Below are 21,520 nucleotides of genomic sequence, written 5' to 3'. Positions count from 1 at the left end.
GCGGCCTTGGCGGAGTAATGCGCATTTGGGCCCCTGAAATCGCGGTGTTGCCATCGCTATAACAATAGTATTAGTGTAACGTAAAATGCCAGCAAACTTACTGTGTTACGCGGTCCCTATCTGGTACGCTACGATTTTCGGCAGCTCGCGCCGCGAGAATCATATTAGCCGAGCCCGATGAGTCGGTTCCCCTCGCCTTTGCCGATTTCGCGTGATCGCCCCCTAACTGTGGCATCTGGGGAGAGCGAGGCGACAGGCTTTCCGCCGTGGTCGGAGGCGAAGAGAGCGCGGTGTGGAATTTTTAAAATGTGAGACCCTTTTTCAAGCTAGCTAAAGTCATCGCAGGAAGCGGGATGCACGAATTGATCAACTGCAAGTGTAGAAGGGAAGCCTGAGAGTGTAGCCATTCTTTCGACAAGCGAACTTGTGTTTAGCCAAGGGAAGCGCTAAGCCGAAGCAAACGTTCAGACGTATAGGGACTTGTCCCTGCCGAACATGGGTCGCTTTCCGAAACGTCGGCTACGGCGGCCCAGGCCTTTATCCGTCCCCTGTTCGCCGACGACCTTTCGCGTCTTCGAATGTCACCATCACTGCAGATAACAGCACGGCCGTCATCTTTATAGATGTGAACATGCTCAGCTTTGTAACCTTTCCGTGGTGATGCCGCGGGCGCGTACGCTCTGCCGATAGAGTGCGGAACTGCGCAAGCATCGTGCCATTATTGTCAGATAATGCGTTACTTGTCGAGAAAATGAACGCCTGCATGGTGCTTCGCTCCCGTCATTTCGATGCGCAGGGACCTCAAAGAGGAGCTGGACGACACCGTGAAGTTCGTCATCACCAAGTCTGACTGGAACGACACCTTCGACGAGGTCAGTGCCGTTTCTTGTCCGCGCAGGTCAGCAGGTCATGTTTGCGCGATGCGTTGCTGCGACCGCGGCGTTTTGTGCGCTCTAACTCTCGCCGTCACTGAGTGAAAATTGGCAAAACTAGGCGAATAATTGGCCCCGTCTTTGAAGTCACATTCCGCATGGGTCAGCCGGATCGTGATAATGCGAAATGAAATCATGTCTGCATTTCGACTAACGTGCGACTTGTGCGAAAAAAAGAAGTGCAGTGGCACACGAAGTGAGTAATCTTGAAGGGGACAAATAAATGCTGCGTGAATATCGCTTTATAATGCCTGAACTGTCGAATACATTTCATTCAGTCGGAAGGAAGCACATGAGTGAAGTATGTTTTGTCATGTAGGCATGAATGCATAAATTTTTGATGCTCGAAGCTGAATCCCGTTTCGTCTGGTGATTTCAGTACGTCACTCAATCGACCCGAACAGTTCATTCACTCAAACTTTGTGCAAGTATGTTTACTGTAGCATTGCATTATAAAGAGAGAGAAAGAGAAAAAGGAAGAAAAACGAAAACAATAGAAAGGTTTAGACGCCTTGGGCATACTTAAGCCATTTGCAGCGCAAAACAACATGATGGTGACCACCACAACACTTATAAGTAATTTATTTGTATATCTAATCTGAAAAGCATTAGTTTTGAATTGAAATGCGGCTTTCAGTGGAAGAGCGCTGAAATTTCGCTGTTTTAGATGTCAGTCAATTAACTAAGCGTCGTCGTCGTTGTCACCGTCTTGGTCGTCACGTCTTCGAGCATTTTGGTATCCGAAACGAAGCAACAATATCTCCTACACACAAAACGCGCAATTTGCTTAGTGATCACGGTGTTTCATTTTGCAGTTGTCGAGAAACTTCTGTCGCAGGCTGTTTTCACCAGGGTGAGAGAAGGCTGCCTCGAATCAATTACGACAGCGCAGATTGCAATTATACTGAAAGGAGCGTGTAAACACGCGTGACGTTTCAAGGGTGTCTTCCGCCGCGCTCTTGATTAAATGCAAAGCTTCCCGAGTGCGGCCGCAGAGCTGCTCACGTTGTTAAAATTTTACATGCGAGCGTCTTCCCGAGACTCTTGATCCCCTTTGTTGTCCGGCTCTGACAATTAGCTCGGAGACTCTCGCATTTGTGAATTGGGCATCTAAATATGCGAATCGAAGCCGACCCGCTGTCACGCAAATCGAACTTGACCCAAGCGCAGAGCCGCGCACTCGGTGACCTCTAGAGGACGTGTTTGCGGCGAAGTGTTGACGTCAGTCACCATCCACTTTCAAAGGACGCTCATAAAATCACTGCGTCCAACTATCCTTTACAGGGTCAGTAAATGCCAAGTCTCCAGCTACAATGGTAGATGACGCTGCTGAAAACCTCACGCCAGTTAAGAAAGGCGGGCGGGCGATGTCTCGGACTGAAAGAGAAGTGCAATTGTTAGCCGTGCGGGAAGAATCCCCGAGAGCGATCAGTAACCCACTTACTTCGTGAACATTTTCCAGCGGCGAGTGGGCTAACCGCGTCTCGATGACAAATATATTAAATTTACGGGGTTTTACGTGCCAAAACCACTTTCTGATTATGAGGCACGCCGTAGTGGAGGACTCCGGAAATTTCGGCCACCTGGGGTTCTTTAACGTGCACCTAAATCTAAGTACACGGGTGTTTTCGCATTTCGCCCCCATCGAAGTGCGGCCGCCGTGGCCGGGATTCGATCCCGCGACCTCGTGCTCAGCAGCGTAACACCATAGCCACTGAGCAACCATGGCGGGTGATAAATATATGGCCTCGGGAAGGAACACATGGCGAGTAGGCAATAGAATGCCGCCTCTGGCCGCCGGAAGAAGCTGCCCGCCATGTTTTTCTTTTTTTTTTTGCGGGTGGATGGCTTCTTTGTGTGTTTTGTGCACTTGATATTATCACGCGTACATTATTAAGGCGAGAGCCTTAGATGGCTCATGGGTCGAGAAATCAGTTGTCCGGCATTATCGGACCAAAATTCAAGCTCCGAGTCGGCTCCAAGCTCCACGATGTGGGCGAAGCGGCCATATCTCCAAGTTGGATTATAATTGACATTGTGAAGGTCGAGAGTAGAACCAATTAGCTTTGGTGTTAATTAAGATAGAGTTAATTAAGGCACTCGAACCCACGACCTTTGGTGTTAAAAGGGGCGAAGTTAATGAAGGCACAGTTAATGAAGACAGTTAAGAAGACGAACGACCTTTGGTGGGAGACAACAAGCAAAAGGAATTGACAACGCATTTGAATGAAAATATCAAGTAATGTAATGAATGTTTCGTGAGCGGCAGGCTTTCGCCTTCATCCTCTTTAGCGTCTGCCAAAGTGACTCATCTTTTTTTTTATTTTGCCGGAGATCGTTTTCACCATATGATCGGTGGTATCAACTATCGTTTCGTCGGTCGCAAAACGTTCGGCGCAGGACACCTCATAGCAGTGATCGTCTAGTGAAAAACGGTGGCCGGCTAAAAAGCAACAAAATCTGTACGTCTGGTAATATGTAGACGTACAATCGGTGTGTTTTAGTCACCTCTATGGGCCTACAGTATTGTCGTGGCGTCACTTAGGGTCTATGTAAACACTGATCAGTGTATCGAGGGGACGCCAAGGAGCAGCGCCATGTTAAGTTGTATTTCTAAATTACTGCTTGTGCAATAGCGAAAAGGCCGCTACGCCAGTGTGGCGTCGCGGATTTCGTACTGTGTTCTCGTTCTTGGACCGCAATGTGAAAAGAGACTTGGGAAGCCGTAAAAGACGCAAGAACGATCGGATCCGTGTTGGCGACGCCAACACGAAGTAGCGGCACGTGCTTCTCGTGACGTCACAGAGTTTCACAGCGTCTAGTCGGGCATAGTAAATTGTCTATAGGTAAAGAAAGACTGCATTGCGTTCTAAAGAAACTAGAGACGCAACTTGGGAGGTTGCGAGAGCTTTACTGGCGCTGAAACAGCTCAAATACGAGAGCACTGCAGTTGTAAATATTTGACGTCACACTAGCGTATGGGCTCGTGAAGAGTAAGTTTGGTCCTTTTTTTTGTTTTACGTTAGTTAATGTCTTCCTGCCAAATGAATGAGAATGGAGTGTTCAAAGAGTACTTTACCCGTCTAAACTGCTTTAGCGTTGTTCTTGTAAGCACTATTCCTATTTTTTTCCCAACCGCCTCTTCGAGATACAGGGCGCTGTGATTAAAGTTACGACCTGTCGTTTGGAATGTGTTTAGTTAACCCTCGCTTCTAACAGCGTTTATACGGAAAACGAGTCGCTGTGCTGAACATGGTTCAGTACTCCGTAGTTTGGTTTTCGTTATCTGTCAAGCACGGTGCCGTTGTATCCGCGTTCAACCTTGTCAAGCGCCGCATCAAGATGCTGCGTGGATGCTCTCAAGCCCGAGGCAGCCCAAATCGAACGCAATTGCCGTAAGGTAGACATTATGCCCGCCAAAACGATATCGAGCTCTTACGTTTTAACCCGCAAGGTTTTGAAGAGATAGTTAATAAGTGTCGGTTAAAACGGCTGGCTTCCGGTGGGGCTACTCATTTTCATGGCATGGTCGTCGTGAGTACCCGCTGTAATAGAGCCCAGTTGCACGCATACGTTGACGCCTTGCCGGAACACTTGTCCAGGTTACGTAAAATGTCGCATCGTTTTTTTTTTGTGTGTGTGTGAGATATTCGGATTTTGTTGGTAGATGCGGTCCAGGGACTTTATCGGAAGGCGTTATGGGTGCATCTATCCGATTTTTAAAGCGTCGTTATCTGCCAACTGCGAGAAGCGGGACGAAAGGCCGTGGTCGAGAAGGCTGGACGTAAAGTCTGGTTAGTCCGCTAGTCATCTTTGCGACTTCGTTGCACTCTGTTCATTTTTTTTTTCTCTAACGCTCGCATTTCGGCACTGCTTGCTAGTAAACGTGAAGCAGCGCTTCGGCACTCTGTGGAGGTCTACCCTAACGCCTTGGGCGCCTTTTTTACGAGGATGTAGTTAAAGATAACGTGTAAGGACTATGTGGGGTGTCTAGTTATGAACTCTGTTATCGGCTCTCGCTTTATTTTATTATGTTTTATTTTTCTGCGCTTCTGTGTGACAACGCTGGGCTGGGCATGTGCGACCTTTACCAAAGCGACTTCCTTGAGGCCCGTTAATGAAACGCAGTCAAAAAGCTGTACTTAAGATCAGCAATGATCGGGCTTGCCTGCCGGCCTCGTAAGACACGAACACCGTGGACGGACTGCCGAAGGTCGCAAAATTATCGCGCAGGAGTACACTGTAGAAATACTTTACGTCCTGACGAGTGAGAAGTATAAGGGGAACAGAGGGTCTCGATAGTTTCATTTACAGCCACATGAAGGTGTAAAATGCCCTCAAATGTAGAATACCATTAAAAAAAAACAGAAAAGACGCTTCGTAGTCGCTACATTCTTTTAACTTCTTATAGCCTGAATTATTGGGCGCGAAGCGACAAATTCGAATTACAGGTAAAAGTTCTTGTATGCATGGTAAGAACATCAAGATTACTATCACACCACCATTCGTTACCACTGGGGAGATTTGTAAATTCGTTTGAAAACAACTGAAACGAGCATCGAGCTCAAAAAAAAAAATGGCTGTGGCTTAGGTAAGGTTAAGCCCAGGATGCGAAGCATACTAGCCTTTATTTTAGTTGTTGAACCACTGTTTAGCCTGGTGAACTGCTGTTGCTTGGCTATATTTGGTTCGGCTAGACGAAGAAACAACTCATGCATTACTTCTTCGCCTTCAAGAGTGGAACGCGACAGCGTTCCCGTCGACCCGCCAAGGGGTGTAAGACAATGGGCTACAGGGCAGCGACTACGCGCCCCGCATTGGACGCGGTGAGCGTCGAGCAAAGCAGCGTTCGGCGCGGCAACGAAATGTGCGCCTGAGCAAGAGACGCACGCCTTAGAAACAGCGCGTTTCTAAGGCAACACCGCATTCACTAGAGGCGCTTTTGTACCGCTTTGAAGCGTTGTACTCGTGGCTCAGTGGTAGCGTCTCCGTCCCACACTCCAGAGACCCTGGTTCGATTCCCACCCAGCCCGTCTTGCAAGAGTTGAGCCAAAGCCACTTCTCCTCTGTCGTGACGTCACGGTGTCACGTGATTTCATGGTCACCGCCGCGCCTGAGGAGCTGGGTTGAGCCCTCGTAATATGCTTCGCATAAAATACCTATACGTTCGCATGTGTTCGCCCTGAATAAACTTAAACTCAGGTGAGCCGTCTCGCGCCTTATGGCAGTCTGCAAAGCATTTGGTACAGCAGAGATGGCGGCTTCAATTTATGCACCTGAATGTACGCAGCTGCGGGAGGTTCTTCAAGGGTTCGCCCTCGAACACTTGAATTATGAGTCATGAATTATGAGTTATGAGTTATGAGTCAGGGATGGCGACGCGTGCACACGTTTTCGCTGGATGGCAACACATGACAGGAAAATTAGTATTTCTCTCTCTTAAGCGTCTCGTTCGGATTGGTGAACTCAGGCTCAGTTTGTCGCGAAACTGCGACAACAGTCTAGAAGAGGATAAAGGGTAGGCTATAAAATAACGTTCCTGTAAACCAGAAGAACAATTTGAAACGAATGCGGTTCATTCAGTAGATATTGATTTATTGTCGATTTATTGATTGTATTTGACGAGCCAACACAACTCTGGGGCTATGAGAGACGCCGTGTGATTTAGGGCTCAGGATTGATTTCGACCACGTGGTGTTCCTTACCGGGCACCTAACGCAAAGTACGCAGCCCCGTCGAGATGCGGCCGCCGCGGCCGGGAGTCTCGAAGCGGCGACCTCGGGTGCTCAGCTGCTCAGCAGTAGAATGCGACAGGTCAGAAATGCAGCAGCCAGTAGACCTCAAAGGAACATGCACATGCATACGCCAGCAGCGAATCGCATCGCCATCGTCTCCCACTCCTTCCTTGTCCTTTGTGTCCGTGCTTTCTTAAGAAACTGGTCGCGACTCTCTGGAGAAGATATTGTTCGCGGGGTGCTAGTGATACGCAGTGTTATTACGCAGTGTTAGTTATAAACCGGGCCATTCCTTTTACACTCTTACAGTGCATCATCTCCGTGGCCTACTCTATGGCCTTTCGATCACACTGTGTTTTGATCGAGTTGTTAACCCCCCCCCCCCCCGCACACACACACACACACCCATACACGAACTGATGATATCGGTGGTTCGTGCGTTTAATTCGTGACCGCGGTATGTTCGCCGTAGCTGATCTACTGGGCCACCACCTCTTCTTCGTGCCGGTGGTACCTGTAAGGCGTGGAGAGGCGAATGGCAGGCGCATCACAACTTTCCCCTGCATTCTTCTCATCAGACTCGTCACTGACTGTAGTGGTTTGCAAGTGCCTTTCGAGGTGAGCATCGGACAGAGCTGTCTGAGAGACACGGAACTTTGAGCGGCGATTTGATTGGCAGGACGCGTTAAAAACAGCCGCCTCGCTGTTTACTGTAGCGCCTGGCAAATCTGAAATGGTGCGCACCCGTGCCGAAGCGCGCGCGCGCGGGCAGTACGTGGTCAAAAACGGTCGCCAAATGGCTGGATTCTACGGAAGAGTGCCACGGGATCAATTCAATTCAATTCAATTCAGTTTATTTTTCATTTATAATAATTTGTACAAAGGAACTGTTGGGCCTGTAGCCGAAGGCTAGTGTAGGTCCATAGTCATATATGTAGTAGCAGCTACAATGTCATGCGCATATCTAGTTTTTTAATGATACAACCTAATACAGTTAGGTGGATATATACAATTAAAACCATTAAAAAAAACAGTGCATATCAATCAATGGCAATAAAACAGGAGAATACATGCGCATACACAATGAAAAAACCGAGATAGCATATTATACGTAGAATTGACATATTTGCCAGGGTCTGTGTTGAAGTGTTTAGGTGTTTAGCCGTTCGACAGTTGTTCGAAAAATACGGGGCGCTATACATTTACTTTATCCTTGTAAACTCCCTTGTAAGTTTTCTCTTGCAAGCCTCGGATGTTCGCGATTTGACGCCCTTCGCGCGGAGCGTGTCACCGAGCTCAAGGGGCGGTCCAGGAGTCCTTTAACAAGTTTGGCATTCGCATCAACAATAGGAACTTTCCAGGTCTGTTCGCGCTTGTCGCGTCGAGAATGTAATACCAACTGGCGCCACAAACCGTCCGTCTGAACGTTCGAATCGACGTTAGTTGCGACACTTGTTAGAATGCGTGCGCCAGGAGTGCGCGTTCTCAACAACATCGCTTCGACTATACCGCGCTCGCGTGACAGCGAGCAGCCGTTTCAAGAAACTCGCGCAGCCATGCTGATTCTGCAGGAGCCGCATCGGTTGCCGATACTTCTGGCGTCCCGCGTGTAAGCAAGTAACCGCGCTGTATTCTTTGATTGAATTTGTTTGTTTTCTTTTTACTTCAAGATGGGGGGGGCTGTTATAGAAACGCGTTATTACATTCCTTATATTTGCCGAGGGCGGCGTGAAAAAAAAAGTTTTTCTTTCTTTCTTTCTTTCTTTCTTTCTTTCTTTCTTTCTTTCTTTCTTTCTTTCTTTCTTTCTTTCTTTCTTTCTTTCCCCACATTTTTTTTTCTTTTTCCCGCGCAACATTCTCGAGCCGCAGAAGCTGCACAACCTCGTCGTACAGCAAGGGGCGACCGCGCGGGGTCGAGATCTCGGAAGCGGGAAAAATGCTAATTTCGGCAGCGGAAGAAATTCTCGGAAACGGGAAATGCTAATCAAGTTGCGCGCTTGCCGCGGTCTCATGCGCGATTCTTTCAAGTTTAAGATGAACAAAAAAAAAAAGAAAGAAGAGGAGGCGTTGCCATTGAAGGTGCCGTGCACAAAACAGGTGCGCCTTTCCGCGCTCGCGCCGTCGGCGCGCACGAGTGTTATTTTGTATACGTAATGTCATTTCAGTTTCAGAAAACGCCCGCGCGTTTCTTCGAGTATAGGCGCCGCTCTTGCTGCGTCGGCTCTTTTTTTTTTCTTTAGGTATTATTTTCTGTGTCTAACAATGTCGGCACACGCTTCCGCTGTGGAGCGAGTGCGTTACAACCGTGGCTGCGCGCCCGCGCCTATGTATATGTATCTGCTATGATAGATTGATAACCATAAAATAAATAAAGATAATTGAACTATGCGCTTTGTCCATCTTGCCACCGTACACCTGGGGACGAGAATGGGGGAATGAAAGAGAAAAGCCGACTTAAATTTATGCGCATACACTGGACGATGCGCTCTGCTCAAGTTTGTCGGGTTGAGTTCTGGGCCTTGGCCCAGAAAGGCACACGAGCTCTTCTTCCTCCATAGAGATGCTCCCAAGAGGAGTGCTGTATATTGTAGTTTCCTACTATTGCCACTAGAAGGAACTCTGGCATGTAGGTGGCGACGCAATCCACCAGCCCGTTCCAAAGGGGACGCTAGCATCCATTCATCCATCCGTTCAGCTCTACCATGTGGAGGATTGATAGTAAATGGAGTGCTATCATTTGCCCGCTTGTGGCTTCAGATGTTCTTGAAGCGCCATTTATTACGCATTACCTCTTTAAATTTCGCAGCATGCAGTCGTTCTATATAAACGCACGAAGGGAATAAGCGTCTGCGTACACTCGTAATCATTGCGAATCGTACCCGCCGTGGTTGCTCAGTGGCTATGGTGTTAGGCTGCTGAGCACGAGGTCGCGGGATCGAATCCCGGCCACGGCGGCCGCATTTCGATGGGGGCGAAATGCGAAAACACCCGTGTACTTAGATTTAGGTGCACGTTAAAGAACCCCAGGTGGTCAAAATTTCCGGAGTCCCCCACTACGGCATGCCTCATAATCAGAAAGTGGTTTTGGCACGTAAAACCCCATATATTATTATTATTATTGCGAATCGTTGCGTTGGGAGCGGTACATTTTGTTGAAAATGATCAATTTGCAACGTCACAAAGCTGTTTGAAGCCGGAAGCGGGAAGTTCATGCTAATCTATGGATGGTACTACGCATAATTGCCGTCTGGATGAACTGCCAGTTGCAGCTGCCGTAGGTGCTAGCGGCAGAGTTCCTTCTTGTACTTCTTGTCGAAAACTCTCTGCTCAACGTGCTTCGTTCTTGAGCTTGTGCAACAACCGTATACGTTCCTCTGCTCCCGTGCCCGACTGATGTGCGCTGTCGACGACGCCGCCAGGAATTTGGTGGGCGGCATTGGAATGTCACGCTGGTACACGTGAGCGTGCACCGACTAGGGGCGTTCGGTTCAAATTATGTTACAGTACATTTATCTGCATTTGTATTCTAACAAGCTAAAAGAAGATCTTGCTCTTATGTCTGCTTTGTTTTCGCTGAGAGTTCATAGCAAGGTGGAATGTTTTGGCGTGCATTGCTCAGTAAAGCACTCGACATATTGCCTATATGGTTCGTTGGGTAAAAAAAAAAAAGGCCATGGTATATGCACCTCGCCATGAATGAGAAACTAGCCGTTTCCGTAACGGCTGTGAATAACTAAATGTTTAGATTAATCAGAACCGGGTGAACCACGATGATAAGGGTTCTATTGAACAGTGCGAACTACAAAACGCGTTTTGTTTAAAATTATGAGTGAGAGCAGAGGAGCAGTCTGCGATATCTTTTTAAGTTTGCTTCAATATATACGCATGTCAATGTATGTCGGTATGGGGTACCTTCTCAAATACGGCTTACGCCGTTTGTAAGAAGGCTACCTGGGAACATTGTTTTGAGGGGTTGTAGAATGCTGTTCGGCGAAACAATAAAGTGTGCGTACTGTAAGATGTTATCAATGTGTAATATTTTTTTAAGGCTCGGTTACGCTGAAAAACCTCGAAGATGAGAAAACAGTAAAGAAAAAAAATCTCGCAGAATGCGTCAGTATTGTGCCACTTGGTCATCTCCATGCATCCCGCTGTCGTACCAAGCTTTCAAGCTTAATGCGACCGGTGTATAAAAAAATATAAACTCTTATCGGTCGTTATCAACCTTATCGGACTAGATCCGACCGTCATCAAGCCTTATCGGTTGTTACAAACCTTATCGGACCCGATCGGACCGTTAGCAACCGTTATCGGTTGTTGTCAACCTTATCACAACCGATCCCATGGTATCATCTAGCTTATCTATCTATCACCCTTATCTATGCTAATCACCCTTATCGGACATGATACGACCTTTAGGAACTATTATCGGTCCTTATCAACCTGATCGGACTCGATACTATCAACACACTTTTCAGTCCTTATCAGCGTTATCATGATTTCTCCTACCATTATTAGCCCTTATCGCTCTTTAGCACCTGATCCATACGCGTCGAACCGTTATAAACCGTGGTGAGACCCATTAAACCCCTCTTCACGCCTTATTGATTCACTCATTGTTTATCTGTCATTGTAGCGCGATGCGAAGCGCATGAGCCCTCAGAGATCAGTGGCATTTCGGTCGGTGAACGAACCCGCTAACGGAAGGCGCAACCCGCGACCACCGAAACGCGTCGGAGATGTGGAGGAGGAGGAGAAAGGTTTATTAAAAAAATAAAAACAAAGGACAAGCAGGTGTCTTTCTGCTTGTGCGGGAGGTGCCCTTAGTCCAGGGCTCCTGCGGCTCTTGCTGTCTCCCGGGCCCGCCGCACCAGTTGCTGCTGGTTACGGGGGTCCGAACTAGTCAGCACGGCCTCCCACTGCTCGGGTGTGGGGTTGGGTATTTGCGGGGCCGCCTTCATGTTGGGGCACGCCCATGGGGTGTGATATAGGGAGGCGTAATCATTACAAAGGGGGCATTTGTATGAACATAGTGTAGGGTGTATTGCGTGGGATGTGGCTTGTTTGGCATTAAAGTTTCGCAGAAGTCGGAATTTTCCTGATTTCTACAATGCTTCAAGTCGCCTGTACATGACCTTTATTCCACCATTACCAAATCTTTCAACAAAGCCTTCATAGAAACTGTTCTCCTTTGACATTTGTTTTGTACCGCCGGTACTTCACATTCATATGGTTCTGATATGTTCACCTTCAGCAAGCATGAGTATTTTCCTCCCATATATTACGGTATCCGGTTGCTTCGTTTCAAAAAGATAGTAATGCACCATATGATTTGTTTATGTTATTAGGTTTCTATTCGTTTTGTAGAAGTCGCGTGATCGACGGACATGCCGAGCCACCTCGTTCGACAAGGTCTATTTTTCGTGAAGAAGCTGCTCAAATGCGTTGTGTGGTTGGAACCTTTGATACTGTTCTTGAGTGGATTTCGCTTCTGGGCGCTTGTGTTTGTGTGCTCGACTTTTGAACTTTCATTGGACAGCGTAGCATGTGTTTTTCATGTGTGTCTAAATGTAATGTAACTAATTTTCGCATCATACTACTCATAATTCCATGCAATAAAGAGAAAACAAGACACTCGGCTTTTGAGCGTGAGGCCGTAGGTTCGAAACTCACAACTGACAACGTTTTTTAGAGCGCAGATCTTAGGCCTCCATTCTAGCGGCGAATGTCGGCTTCAGCGGCGTTTCTGAGCGAACGAGCACAGCGAAAGATGATAGCGAACGCGGAGTATGAAAGGCGCGAGCAGGAACGCGAAGAGGAAGGTGTAGCTGAACCATTCGGCGGGAAATGGAGGAGGGTACGGTGAAAGCGTGAGAAGAAATATGCAGTGCTGCGACGTGTCGTGTACCCCTTTCCTGTGCCCCGTTATTCGCGCTGTATGCCAAAATATATAACCTACTTTTAACGCGATAGCGTTAAGGAGCTCGTGTCGCAGAAAAGCCGCTGTCGTCGGCGTCGGTGTCGGCGTCCGCGGCGTTGACAGTGAGCGATAAATCACGGCAGGCACTTCATAAATAAAAAGCAACTTCCAAGATGGGCTGGATGGGAATCGAACCAGGGTCTCCGTAGTGTAAGACGGAGATGCTACCACTCAGCCACGAGTTCGATGCTTTCAAGCAGTACAAACGCGCCTCTAGTGAATGCGGTGTTGCCTTCGAAACGAGCCGTGGAAAGTTATACTGCGGTGCATATCGGTAATTATGAACATATAACTTACAGAAGTTGCAATTATTGTGTTCTGTTGCTGCTAGCAATATGCATAAGCGTTGCCACTCAATAAAAAAATTGCTTGGGAGTACAACGCTTGTCCTGTCCCCATATTCTTCGTCTCTCATCATTTACCCGTGTTACGTCGCGATGCCCAGACATCGCTATGATTTCGCACCAACTTGTCCCCCTTTCAGTCATTCTGCAGCGGAAGCCTCATTCATGCGGTAAGCGCAAAGGCGCAGACACATTACTTACGCCAAACTGTAAGTCGTGTGTTTATAGGCGTTCCTGGTTCGATTCTCGGCAGCGGCAGCCGCCTTCCGGTGGAGACGGAATTCTAAAAGTGCTATAGAAATTCCGAGAATTGTCTACTAATGCGTAAGCATTCTTTGGCTCGGCTGTTACTTCTCTTTTACTTACTTGCTTTGACTAGCTTATGCATGCTTACCCATCGCTTTTCCGGTGCCAAAGAAATGAAATCCATGTCCTGAACGATATGTAGATGAATTGCCAGGAAGTTGCGTGGTCCGTTTAGAGCGATCGTAACAACTGAGCCGGAACACCGACACAACAGGCTTCACCGCAGCTGTTTCTACCCCCCCCCCCCCTAAAAAAAATTTCTGTTTCTTATTTTTTTACTATATTGACGCGGCGATGGCGACATCACCAGTTTTTTCTTTAGTGCCACCAATCATGTTTAATTATTAAACTATTATCACATGTACCGATCAGGTATTTCTGTACACAGCAGCTTCTCTGCACACATGCCAGTGATGCGGGAAAGCAAGCTTTCAAGATGGCTTGAGAAGAACAGTTCTATCTCACTTATTTTTTTAATTTCAGGTGTTCCTTATCGCTTATAAAGCCATAAATCATATGCATTTACACTGCGATTAAGTGTATTCGAAAATTACGCAATTTTGTGCAGGTACAAAACATTACACTTTTCGCGTGACACTGATTTTGCTGCCGCCGTGGTTGCGTAGGGGCAGCGGTGTTCGGCTGCTAATTACGAGGTCGCGGGATCAAATCATGGCCACGGCGGCCGCATTTCGACGCGGGCGAAGTGCGAAAGCGCCCGTGTACTTAGATTTAGGTACACGTTAAAGAACCCCAGGTGGTCCAAATTATTCCGGAGTCCCTCACTACGGCGTGCCTCCTAATCATATCGGGGTTTTCGGCGCGTAAAGCTCGTCAATTTAATTTTTGTTTTAGATTTTGCTGGGGTGCTCGCTAAATAATGCTTACGCATTGAAACGCCTGTTTGCTATGTTTTTTTATGTGCACGGTAAACAACCTAAGGTATTCCCAATTATTTCGGAGCCCTCCACTGCGGCGGCTGTCCTAGCCCCAGCGTAGCTTGGCTAAACCCCAATAATAAACCAAATGAACAATAACCGGGACGCAGGCTCCCCAGCCTGTAGATAGTGTCGTGGCCTCTACCTCTACAGTACGCACACGTTGTGGTAGTGCCTGGTACATTCACTTATGAAAACACCATGCTGTCAAACTATTTCCTTACCGCAAGCGTCCCGGAAGCTGGGAAGAGTGCACCACTCCCCCCGCGGGTAGTCGAATAGGTATGGTGGCCGGTTGCCATGTAGCTATCGCGAACTTACTGGGCCAGAAGACCCGAATCCACCCAAGAGGCCCGGACTGGGGCCTTAGTTACTTTGGAACTAATAAATGTTATTCAATCTTCATCCTCCTCTGTTCTGTTCGGGGGGGGGGGGAGGGGAGGATGGACGCGCAGTGTTCTGAGACGAGCCGACGTGTGTTTGCATATTTTGTGATGAGAAGGGCAGGGTTTTTTTTTTACTTGCACGCGTGTCCGCGAAACGTGAAACGAGCCCTTCATTATGCGGTGCGTGGGTTAGGAGGGGAAGGAACGGGGAGGGGGGGGCGAAGCAGCCGCGGCATGAATAACGAAGGAGCCTGACGGTGCGCTGTGGGCCCAGCGGACCGGCAGGAAAGTCCGGCCAAAGCAAGAACCAGCTCCAATTTCTCGGTGGATCGCCTAATGACTGGGAGATTGAGCCTGAGCGAGAGAAGCGGACGGAAGTTGATGCACTTCGCTGCGAGCTCTTAAGTGCCGCCGCTAGGGAGCGCTGAAATATTCAGGGTTGGCGAACGAACGGAAGGCCCCGTCGCGGTCCCAAGTGGCTCGCGAATATTTTTCTTGGGCCGCGTAACCAGGGATCACGTGCGTGAGAATTCTAATGCGGGCGAGGCTCAGAGCATTGCTTCCCTACGGTCAAGATGCAAACACGTAGCCAAGACGAGGAAAACCTAGCGGCATAGGCGTGTTATTTATTACGGAGCAACTGATTCTAATTTGGGCTAGTCCCGAACTTCGTCCGGCCAGGGACGCATCATGTGTAATAAGAATGTGGCTTGATTGTAATTTGTGTTGACCGCGGCAGTGTTCTGCAGTCGTGCTTGAATAAGTTGTCGATGACCCTTTTGTTAGAGGTCGCTGAGTTTTGATTAAGCCCCGACGACGTGATTAAGAAACACATCAGTGAAAAAAAAGAAAAGAAAACAATTTTGCATATGCATGTTTCGGTGCACCTCTTCGTTACCGATCACCGTAGCCATCCAGGAATTTTTTTCCGCTTGCATGGTCGCAAACACGTGATTTTCCAGCAATGCTATCCTTTATGCACGAAGGAAGGGCAAAGGAAGAAAAGAAAAAACAAGAATTGAGAAAAGTTATAGCAGCCATCAAATACTATTTTTTTTTCTTTTTCCGGATGTCGGGTAATGAGTTCGCTGTCTCAGCTGCTCGATGTTTTCATTCCACACGGTGACATGCACGCTTGAATATTCTGTGGTCTCTCATGTTTTTAGAAGCTACTTCAACGCAACTTTTTCTCCCATCATTCCTCGTGTATCACGCGTCAAAATTAAAAGAAATTCAAATCTCTGGCTGGTTACATTTTGCTTGTTCCGTGTTGTAAAAAAAAAAAAAAATGGCTGCATGGCATAAGCCATGTAACCATTCTAGTTCTATTCCTTGTTATTATATCAATTTTATATACGCATTCTAGCTCTATTTTAGTTAATCCAGCTATTCTGCGTACGTAATGAAAAGCTGTTTGTGTACTCGGCGTAACCGTGCCAGGTGCACATGGTTAAAAAAAAAATCGAGAGTAGGGAAAGAAACCTGCACACACAGAACACCTTAAGCTAGACTTTTTCAGGAATCCCAGAGCTTCAAGTATTTCATCGCTGTTTATCTTTTTGTTATTGATGGAGCTGCTCTACCTCGTAGAGGTGTCTACGTTGATGTGTGTCGCAAAAACCCTGACGGCGTTTGGGGTCAACTCATCGCGCTGCCTGCGGAAGCACGTCAAGGGATTTCGCTGCCTGCGGGGGTGTTGCATCGAAGGATTAAATGCATCACTGCATAAGCGCCCCCGGCAGTGGCGCGCATACTGGGTGTTTTTTAGGGAACACTTTCGAAAACTTGTAAAAGTTTCCTGTCGAAGATAGCACAATTGTAGTCCATGAGCTGGTCTACTCGAAGAGGCGGACATTACATGCACAAAATAGTTGAAATGCATAATTGACTAATTTAGAAATGTTCACTAAGTTCATAAAAGATTGCGTTATGGCACGTATGGCAATTCGTGCAAGCCGATCGCTAGGCGCACTTGGGACCAATTCTCAATATGTCAACAGTTTCGGGATATTGATTCCCAAACTTTGCGGAGAATTGTATTGGCGCTCCAGTTACTCTTATGCTTTAATACATAAAACTACGTTTTCTTAAGTGGAACGACCGTGCAGTTTTGCCGCAAGTTTGGCGGCGCATATCTCGTAAATGGTGTCATCCACACAGTTCTTTTCACGTGGATGTGCATTGCAGTCTCACCCGCTAGAATTCTTAGATAGCAATATGTGCCACAAGGCAATTAGCTAGAAACTTCATTAGCGATTTTCTTAAAGTTACTATATTACGCTTTTCAATTTTCTGTGCAAGTAATGTCCGCCTCTTCGAGTAGACCAGCTCATGGACTAGAATTGTGCTGTCTGCCACAGGCAAATAAAAAACAAAAGGTGTTCGCTGAAACACCCTGTATAGTGTCGCATGTAAAAGCTTCCCGTGTCTGATCGGGTTAGCGCTACTGTTGCCAATGCATTCGTTCGGCGAGAGCTTCACCTTTTCACAGAATTGAATTGATGCAGGCTCATCGGCTGGTGTAAGAAAGAGCGCGGTATGTGGTGTAAGCGCCCCAGCCGTAAAAGCGCCCGTCGAAATAGACAGGATGTTCCCAGTAGTTGTCAAACGTTGCCACATCGTCTGCGCTGTGTCGTCGCACGTTGTACAATGCCAGTCTTCGTTCGCACTGTCAGTGCGAAGTGCCTCGTATTCATTTATCTATTTTTTTTCCTTTCACCTTTTTAAAAGGCGTTTGGCGAGCTTCCAGAAAACGAATGCGGGGGGTGGGTGGTTGGCTAGACGGGCCGGTGCGGTGGCACTTGGCGAGAATTCTTTTACGTCGCGTACGCACGGAATTGCGCCGTGGGGACAGCTTCTATGCTGGATGTTACCGTGTTCGCACTGTTCCGGCCTTTCTCGCCCATTTTGCTCCGCTCTACCGATACGTAACGTTGTCGAACTCCATCGCGCACATCGACTTGCAAATGGAGTGCGCATAGCGTCGCGCCGCAAGTAGGTGTGCTCAAGTACATGTGCTTCCCCCCCCCCTCCCCCTCCCCCTTCAATCCCCGTGCTTGCGAAGGCGCTCTTCGGCGCAGTGCAGATTCCCAATGAATCGATCCTTTGCTCTCGTGCAGTGCGGTTTTCATGATCGCCTATGCTCCGCTCTTTGTTATTTAACCGCTCCTTCTTTGTGGTTTCAGGACCACTGAGAGCAGGCGGCGGTAATTTATTCTCCGCGAAGTGCACCGCAGCCGCCCGCTCCCGCTAGTCGTCGGGGCAAGGAGTGAATAGCTTCTAGTTTGTCTATCGTGCTTTTTTTTCCGTGTCATAGCCGCTCCGTGGCTTTCTGTGTGCTATGCTCTCGAGCGCTACTACATTTCCTGAGCTCTATACCTGTCTGAGTGACCGTACATGTCACTTCGTTCTAACCGTCACCCGTGCTCGGAGTGTTCACGATCCTCATTTCCTTTCGTCATTTTTTACCTCGTTATCCGTGGTAGCAGATGGTAGGTCCCTCTAGTTGCAGTTCTTAGGGAGTACAAACCTGATCTTTAGCGCAGACAATTGATAACTGTTATCATCTGCTGTGAACTGCCGTGATCGTGTGTGTTAGCTCTGTTTCATTCTCTCTCACTTTTCCCCTCTTATCTCGTCCCCTTCCGCGACCTCCCAGCATAGGGTAGCAAACCGGGTTTTCTGGTTAACTTGCATGCCTTGACTTGCTTTCATCTCCCTCCCTCCCATGTTTCTCTCTGGTTTCAACGTGCCATGTTTAACGTGGCCTTTGCTACTTATCGCGTGAAATTCAGTGAGCAGTTTCACCAGTATGTCTTCTGTGTGCTGTTTTCCGGAGGGCGTTAATGTTCACTTGTTCTGTTAGATTAATTTTGCGCTCATCCGCTGCTTAGCCAATTACGTGTGAAGTTCGTGTTACATTTGCATGGTGACTCCCTATCTAGAGCTGCGGGACATTCTCAGCGCGGAGAAGCACCGCCTGCTAGTTGCGCGAAACAAGGATGCTTATGGGCTCTTCGAGGTTTACGGATCTGAATGAGGCTTCATAAATGGGTTCGGTGTGTTCATGCGTGTTTGAGCCAATTGTTTCTGTGTTAGCACTATGCCTCATTTACAACTGCAAGGAGTGCGATATATACCCGAGACTATAGACCTCCTTTTGTGCAGCTGCCCGCTTTTATGCTATGTAAAGACAATCACTGGTTGAACTTTTGCCAAAGTTCGTCAACCAACTTTTGTCTGGACCCTTGCCTGCGGCGTCAATAGGCTGTCGTCGTATTTTTGCTTCATAGTGTTCTGGACTGGAATATATAAACAGTGCTGGCTATTGACCTTTATTCAAACCACCATTTGCGTCCTTAGAATCAACGCTTTTCCCCCCTTTCCCTTTCTCTGCTGAGTAGCAAGTCACAGATTTGATTCAGGCCAACCTCTCAGCTTTTCTATCGTAATATCTTTCTTTGCGCCTCATTTGATCTCCCAGCTTAGGCACAGGTTAACTTGCCAAGCTATCAGAAATTCTAATGTCTCTATAGTTTAGGATTGAAGCCAGTATCTTTCTATCTCTCTCTCTGCTTTCTCTATATTGTTTACTATTCACGGATGTTGCCTCTCTCTTACTTTGGAACCTTCGTCCTTGCAGGCGCTGTGTGCGAACGAGTCGCTGGTGTTCCTGCGGCCCCGTTGGGTGACCCGCTGTCACGAGGCAAGCCGCAGTGTGCCGTACCAGCCTTTCGTGGTCGCCTGCCCGGAGTAGTAAACGCGTAACCAGCGCAGTGTTAGAACGTAGTTGCGAACGGAAAGCCCTGTTCTTTGCTCGCTGTGTTTTTTTTTTCTCTGTTGTTGCTCAGTTACTCTACGAAATGAACGGCTGCAAGCACATCAGATGAGTGTGCTGCGGTAGTTGCCAGCGCTACTAATAAGGGCTGGCCGTTGTTGTTACCCTCGCTAACGCGGCCCAAAGATGCTGGAAATAGACGCTTTTGTATTTGTGTGGCGATCATCTGTGTTTCCTTTAAACCTCGATTTGAAGGCTTGCGTTATTACGCTTTTATTGTGTTTTTACCTTTATTTTTTAGTTTAGTTGTTTCAGAGTTTGTCTAGCAAGAAAGATCCTGATTTGCAATCGCGCCCCACGTCGTGTTTGCTCTGTCATTTTCACCGTGGCACATTTTGGGTGGAATCGAGCTATATTTTACGTGATGTGTATTCTGTCTCTTGAAGCCTGGTGATTATTTCTAAAAAAATAATGCGTCTTTTCTCGAGCCCTTCGTCATACTGCAGCGTATTGCCGAAACTTGACAGGGCTGCCTCGTTGTAAATGCAGGCATGTGCACGGTTTCTCTCTCTCTTTTTTTTTCATTTCAAGGAAAAAAAAGCCTGCGCCTTTATACGTGTGTTATTCTTTTTATCCAAGTTTCATGTCTTAGGATGTATTCACGTGATCTCGAGTTTCAATTGTTCTTGCTTTGGAATATTTATTCCGGTGGCACAAGAGCCTAGTGCGGCTGCTTTGACAGCAAAATGCTTTAGCGCTTTGTTATTCGTTAAACGAGCCCATTACCGTTGGATACTCCCCTATGACGCATACAAATGATCGTGAAATGTAATTATAGTTATGTGCGTGTTACCTTGCAGCGTAGAGCAAGAGGAATCGGGGCCCAATTTACGCATTTCAATTTTCACGCCAGCAAGTGATCTGTATCGTGCGGTTCACACAATAATATAAAAAATATATATAGATCTTACATTTACAAAAACTGTGAGAAATAAGCTTATGGGGGCACGTTCCTTAAAATGAACATACCTATATATTTTTTTTTTCTCAAGATAGGGGAAACCGTTGCACCATTCGGTTCTATTTTTCATTGAAGATATAGTCAGTCGAACGTCTCTCATGAGCAGCTTGCAGCAGCAGCATTATAAAATTGTTCCTCTTTATGTTACTATGTATACCTTCATCTCTTACTGATGTTTCTAGTTCACTATTTATCTATGTGAATTTCAGTGATGCGAAAGCTTGTTACTGGTATTCCGTTGCTTACTATTGGCTTTGCTGCAGTCTTAATATCACTGTTTTTATCTTATTAAATGTAGTGTGTAGCCGTAATAAGTGCTTATTTTGTCTGCTCATTCCTGGCGTTCTTGAAATACATTCTATACGCGAGAGAATTGTAATCAATATCACTTACGGCTATTTGGAAACGGCTTCGTGTACCTGCGCTCTGCCAAAAGCCTTGTAAATAAAATTTGCACGTACAGCTGTACGTATCTTGCTCTTCTCTTCTCTGGACCGTTTGCTTCTGTACGTTTGTTTGATTTCTTTTTATTACTGGTGGTTTCTGGGCATAGACGGAACTATGCTTACCTGCTCTCATATATCGCCGCACGCGCAGCTCTTTGTCGTTGTGACATCCTCACGCCGTGCAGGAACCTTCGTAGTCGCGTAGTAGCGCGATTTCACCGTTCATGTTCGCTTCTAGTTTTTCTGCGGACGCAGTTATCGATTTCGCGCCATGTCTTGCGTGCGTACGCGCATACAGAGAGCCTGCACAACACGGACAAAAAAGACTACTTTGAGGGAGCATCGCATGGCACTACTGAAGCCCAGTCATGAAATGTCGCGCTTTCGGCCGAAAGGCGACGCTGTTATAGCGATAGCAAGGTATTAATTACGCGAAGGAAGGTTCGCAGTTTTAGTAGACCGTTTAAATTGCGGTAAACGTTCACATGCGAAACATTCGCGCACAGACAGGCGTTAAGAGATCTCTCACGATGACCGCGAGCCCTCCCTGTCGCAACGCTGGTGTGATGAGCGCGAGCAGCGGGGAGCGAACGATTCGTGCGGTTGCTCGGTTCATCATTTCAACTCTGCCACGCTTCCAAAACTTATATTACGC

General features: G+C 47.3%; 1 protein-coding gene across 1 annotated transcript in view; it reads left to right on the top strand.

Moving 5' to 3' along the window:
- Window positions 1–20,887, top strand: part of XRCC1 (DNA repair protein XRCC1) — a 100,255-nt gene extending 79,368 nt beyond the window's left edge. Inside the window, exons 13-14 of the mRNA XM_065447608.1 lie at window positions 797–872; window positions 19,264–20,887. Of these exons, the coding sequence (XP_065303680.1) occupies window positions 797–872; window positions 19,264–19,377 (190 nt within the window). The 3' untranslated portion in view covers window positions 19,378–20,887. The remainder of the gene's footprint in view (window positions 1–796; window positions 873–19,263) is intronic.
- The last annotated feature ends 633 nt before the right edge of the window (window positions 20,888–21,520 follow it).

This window comes from Dermacentor albipictus, chromosome 4 (genome assembly GCF_038994185.2).
Source record: "Dermacentor albipictus isolate Rhodes 1998 colony chromosome 4, USDA_Dalb.pri_finalv2, whole genome shotgun sequence".
Taxonomy (NCBI): domain Eukaryota; kingdom Metazoa; phylum Arthropoda; class Arachnida; order Ixodida; family Ixodidae; genus Dermacentor; species Dermacentor albipictus.
This window is presented reverse-complemented; position numbering and strand designations above follow the sequence as displayed.